Source organism: Chelmon rostratus, chromosome 6 (assembly GCF_017976325.1).
Source record: "Chelmon rostratus isolate fCheRos1 chromosome 6, fCheRos1.pri, whole genome shotgun sequence".
Lineage (NCBI taxonomy): Eukaryota > Metazoa > Chordata > Actinopteri > Chaetodontiformes > Chaetodontidae > Chelmon > Chelmon rostratus.
In genome coordinates this window covers 13925449-13930261 of record NC_055663.1, presented here as the reverse complement: position 1 = coordinate 13930261, position 4813 = coordinate 13925449, and the positions used below count along the sequence as shown (strand labels likewise).

At 45.0% G+C, this 4813-nt stretch overlaps 1 protein-coding gene across 3 annotated transcripts; it reads left to right on the top strand.

Annotated features, from left to right (window-relative positions):
- The first annotated feature begins 238 nt into the window (after positions 1-238).
- On the top strand, positions 239-4813 carry zgc:77752 (uncharacterized protein LOC393862 homolog). 3 transcript variants are annotated; one of them, XM_041939522.1, is made up of 13 exons: positions 239-382; positions 737-928; positions 1020-1100; positions 1334-1452; positions 1570-1707; positions 1828-2099; positions 2208-2501; positions 2606-2860; positions 2951-3067; positions 3170-3271; positions 3429-3509; positions 3610-3720; positions 3806-4813. In XM_041939522.1, the coding sequence occupies exons 2-13, from the start codon at positions 738-740 to the stop codon at positions 3926-3928; spliced, it is 1884 nt and encodes a 627-aa protein (XP_041795456.1). In that variant the 5' UTR covers positions 239-382; position 737; the 3' UTR covers positions 3929-4813. The 3 variants fall into 3 exon arrangements, 2 of the variants coding, with proteins under 2 accessions (XP_041795456.1, XP_041795454.1); XM_041939520.1 differs by having other exon boundaries at positions 2208-2510; XR_006006908.1 differs by lacking the exon at positions 3806-4813 and having other exon boundaries at positions 2208-2510; positions 3170-3300.

The following is a 4813-nucleotide window of genomic DNA, read 5'->3' as shown; positions in this document are numbered from 1 at the left end:
TAATTAACAGTGGTGAGATTGAGAATTCCTATTTTCTCTGCATCACAATCTCAGTGAAATCATGCATGAAGCTTTATCTGATCGCAAGTATTAGGACCTTCATACATAGTGTTTATAGGTGAAGGTATAAGCATTATATAATTGGCTTGCAATAATGTGTGAATGTCTGTTCTCATGTATTTATGACAGCTAATCAGGCTTAGTGAAGCTGGGTCAGCACACAGTTGTGTGTGTGTGTGTGTGTACCTGTAAGTAGCAGGGTGGGTCAGCATAGAGGAGCACATGTGTCTTCTGCTGCTATTTCTTCACTTTCCTGCACCCCTAAACTCTGGAAATACATTAAATGGGATTTACAGTTTCGCTGTCCAACATAATCAACAAGGTAAGTTTTAAATTTCATTAGTTACATTATATTATATTGGACTATTTTATAGAATATTATGTATTCATTGCATGCTGGATATGTTATTTTTGATATCCAGTGCAGCCCTGTGGTTTATTTTATTACATTTCTTTGTACTGTGCATTTTACAATAAATAAATGTAAAGCAGAAGCTGACTCAACTGAAGTACAGCTACAAAAAAATGTCAGTTTAACAAGCTGTATCTTTGTCAAAAGCACACACACACTGACAAGAGGGTGGCCTGAGGCTCCCAGTTGGCCCAGTTGCGGCATATTCCTTTTCCTCTACAGTGTGATAGCTTAGACTGATCTTGGGGGTTTCCCCTGGTGCAGGATGATGCCGACTTTGACCTCGCACATACCAGTACCACGACCTTCCTACACCCAGGCCAGGGAGAACCTGGTGAAGGCTATCCCACCCAAGCTCCTCTGTCTGCTGGCCTGCGGAGGAAAGGACTGTCGCTATGAAGGACCAGAGTGTTGGGAATTAAATCAGCAGGTCATTCGAGGCCTTTTCTCCTCCTGGTGAGACTATGTGTCTGCAGTCTCGTAGCTGTTACCATGTTCTGTGCTCTATCAAAGTGGTAGTTGACTGATTATGAACTTCCCATTGCAGGGTCACAGACGACATTATTGCCATGGCACGACCATCCAATCATCTAATTGAGAAGTACAACATCATAGAACAATTTAAAAGGTAAACACTGTTTATTATTACTCCTGTAATGTTTGTGTGGTTCTCCTGGATGTCTGTGCAGCATGTGGAAGATACATGAGTAGTTGTAGGAATTATGAGCCTTCTTGAAAGGTGTGACAATCCTTATTGTGCAAACTCCTTGTGCACATGCAGGTAGTTTTTGGAAATCAAATGTAACACAAACGCAGCACTCATGTCAACTGTTTTATTCTTAATTTATGACTTTTTTCCAGGCTGAACATCAGATCAGTCATCAACATGCAGTTTCCAGGAGAGCATGCCCACTGTGGACCGCCCCTAGACCCTGAGAGTGGTTTCACATACTCTCCACAGACCTTCATGGACAATGAGAGTGAGATATACATACTATGTACTGTGTTTGTGCATTATAAAGTAACCTACAAACACAGGTAATCCCTGTGAATGTCCATTTTGCTCCTAAAAGCATTCATTTGTGCGCATTTTGCAGTTTACTTTTACAACTTCGGGATGCCAGATTTCGGTGTGTCCTCTCTTGTTGGTATAATCGATGGGGTGAAGGTTTTGGCCTTTGCAGTGAGGGAAGGAAGAGTGGCTGTGCACTGCCATGCAGGCCTGGGCAGGACAGGTATGAATAAACATACACAGTGTAGCTACTGTTCATGTACGTGCTGCGTGTGTCATTTTGTGCACCTGTAATGCTCTCATGCATGCTCAGTGTGTTTGCCTGTGTGTTGCTGCTCAAAAGGTGTCCTCATAGCCTGCTACTTGATCTACACCCTGCGCATCAGCCCCAGTGAGGCTGTCCACTACGTGCGGATTAAGCGTCCTCGCTCCATCCAAACCCGGGCGCAGATCAGCCAGGTGTTTGACTTTGCTCGCTTGCTTGGCACACAGCTGGTCCAATACCCAGACCTCAGCCTGCGGCATGGAGCCCCTTTCACCCTGCAGCACTACCTAAATCGACAGGCGCTACTGCTGCATGGCCAGGAGGCTCGCACCCTCAGGCAAACCCCCAAGGTCTGGACTATAATTACACTACATTAATCCTGTGTCATGAACATACTTGACTATACTTTAGAGCAGTTGACCTCCTCCTTTCTGACCTCCTCTTGACAATCTCATTAGGTGGTGTACCTACTGTGTGTGCATCTCTCCTGCCTAGCCCTGGGTCTCCCGGCTCCTCCAGAGGTCCATGCTGAGCTAGAGAAGAGGTCAGCATTGAAGACCCTGGCCAGGACTGTGAGGGAGACCCTGGTGGCCCAACAGTACCTGCCCTTACTGAGGGAGAGTCATAAGGGCTCGTGGGTGGGCTCAGGGTCGGTAACCTCCTGGGATGAGCCGCTGGGATTCTTGGAGAGGAGGAGAGAGGTGCTGCTGGACAAACGCAGCTACAGCGACTCCGACCTCAGCAAGATCGCTGTACAGGAGGTCCAATTTCACTAATGGTTCAGAGTGGCATGAAGTTTCTGAAGGAAACTGGCCATGGAGGCTTCTCTCACTTTGTTGCATTTTCTGTCTTGAAGGATCTGGAGTTGAGCCAATACCGCACCCCAGCACCTGGAGATGAGAGACACTGGTGTATGCAGGATCTGATACGACCAGATCTGAGACCAGCTAGTCCGATCTTTGCCACACATTCAGCAGCCCGCCAGACCACCAAAAAGGAATCTCATGCACTCAACATCCCAATATCTAGCATGAGAACAAGCAACAACTGTGCTAAGAGGTCCAAGTGCTCAGCTAAGAAGGCACTTCCCAAATACAGCTCCAACATTGAGGTAAACGTGGTTGCCACTGTGAAGAAAGCTGATGATAAAAAAAGCTTTGATGTGAATGCTTTAAGACCTTCTGATCTCTGTCATATAAAGTTGCACAGAAATCTACATAATCCAGGCCCAACCTCAGCCGCCCGTGCTGTTGCCAAGGCAATGGCAGACCAAGGTCCTCCAGGAGAGACCATTCTACAAAGATCAGCTCTGTTGCAGGTGAAAAACCCTGGTGCAAACCTTGTTTCACATCAGGACATATCACTTTGAGTTTGATGTCTAACGCTACTGAACTGATACTGTGGCTCACCTTTTCAACAGGAGGAACTGAACAGTAGCGACTGCGGCTGGGCTCTGCTGGTCACAGAGTCAGATCCTCACGTTCTCAGCTGTATGTTGTGGACCTGGCTGGACAAGTTACGGGTCAGTTGCGCTAAACAACGGGACATAATGTCAGTATTCCCAATTTGTCCTGGGGGTTTGAAGTAAAATGATCCCCCTTGATGTTTTTGAATTTCAGTTAACACTTCCTATACTGTGGTAAACATCTTTCTCTCCGTCTGTGTCCTCAAACCTCCAGGAGCCTGTTCTGAGTGCAGAGGATGTAGGCAGGTTGAGTTGTGCTACAAACAACAGGAAGCCTCTCAGTGTACTCAAGAGGGTAAGGAAACTGATGTATGATAAGTCATCTTTGACAGTTCTTACTTTGCACTCTGAACCTCTGTGGCAATGATTTAAAAATGTATTTTCGACATTGACAGCCACAGAGACACACCATCTACTGTCTGCTAAGCTGTGTGAGCACAGTGACCAGCCTGTGTCCACATAGAGAGGAGGCAGTGCTGCAACGACTGATGCGGACGCTTACAAGGGTAAGACAAATGTGTTTTCAAGTGTGTGTGTTGAAGAGTGTGTGTAGTTTAGTTCAGTAATTGCCTCCTTATTAAAAACCCACAGCGCCCCCAAGAGGAAATGGGCAGTCTTGCACCTTTGATGAAGGTCCTGAAGGCGAGTTTGGGAGAAACCTCCCACAACTACAGATACCTCACGAGGGCCTGCAGCACCAGTGCTACACTTTGAAGATCACAGTCCATATCTGGATAAAAACTAACAGAGCAGCTTTTTATTTTTAAAGTTAGTGGTATTTCTTCCTGGGAACCTGATTGGGGGCAAAATCAAGAGGTGTCATATGCCCTTTTGGCTAAAGACATTTTGAGATGTCACAGTAGGAAAAATAAATAATACAATAAATGATGGTTAAATTCCATTTAGCTGCTTTAGTTTCAGGGTCCTGGTGTTGTGTTGTGCATGTTGGCACACTGTCATGACTTACTGGGACACTTGAATAGAGCAGGGCCATTCTCAATGTTATTAGTACCACCTTTGTTGAGTCTCTCTAGTTCAAACTGTGTTTGTGTTGTTTGCTTGCTCTCACTTTCACACACTACCACCCCTCACACAGGGCAATAAATGCATGAAAATGTGCTCTGAAAAGGGAGCATGAGATGATTTGGTAGATGCAACAGTGAAGTACAGATTTCTGTGTTTTCATCATTTTCAAGCATTTACTGACCTTGATGAACAGTTGGTATAAAGCCGGTCTTGTGTGTTTACAATAGATTAATAAGATTGATCTCTCACCACCACATATTTGAGCATGAATGTATCCTTGAAACCATAATTACTGGAAATTGGCTTTCAGTTGTTTTAAAAAGGGTAGATGAGTGCACCTACCCTAGGCCTGATTCACTTATGCCATGGGCCAGTCCTGCATATCATGCTGGAACAGTGGTTGAACTTAAAGCCCTGAAATTAGAATCTGATAATGAGACTTTTACATTTTGTTTCATGTCTGTTTTCATTAGTTTGTAACATACTGTGTTTTAGTATTAGCAGATAAGATCCAAACAGTGTGTCCACGCTATGATCCTGTGGCCTGTCTCAGCCTTCCATACCTAATAAATC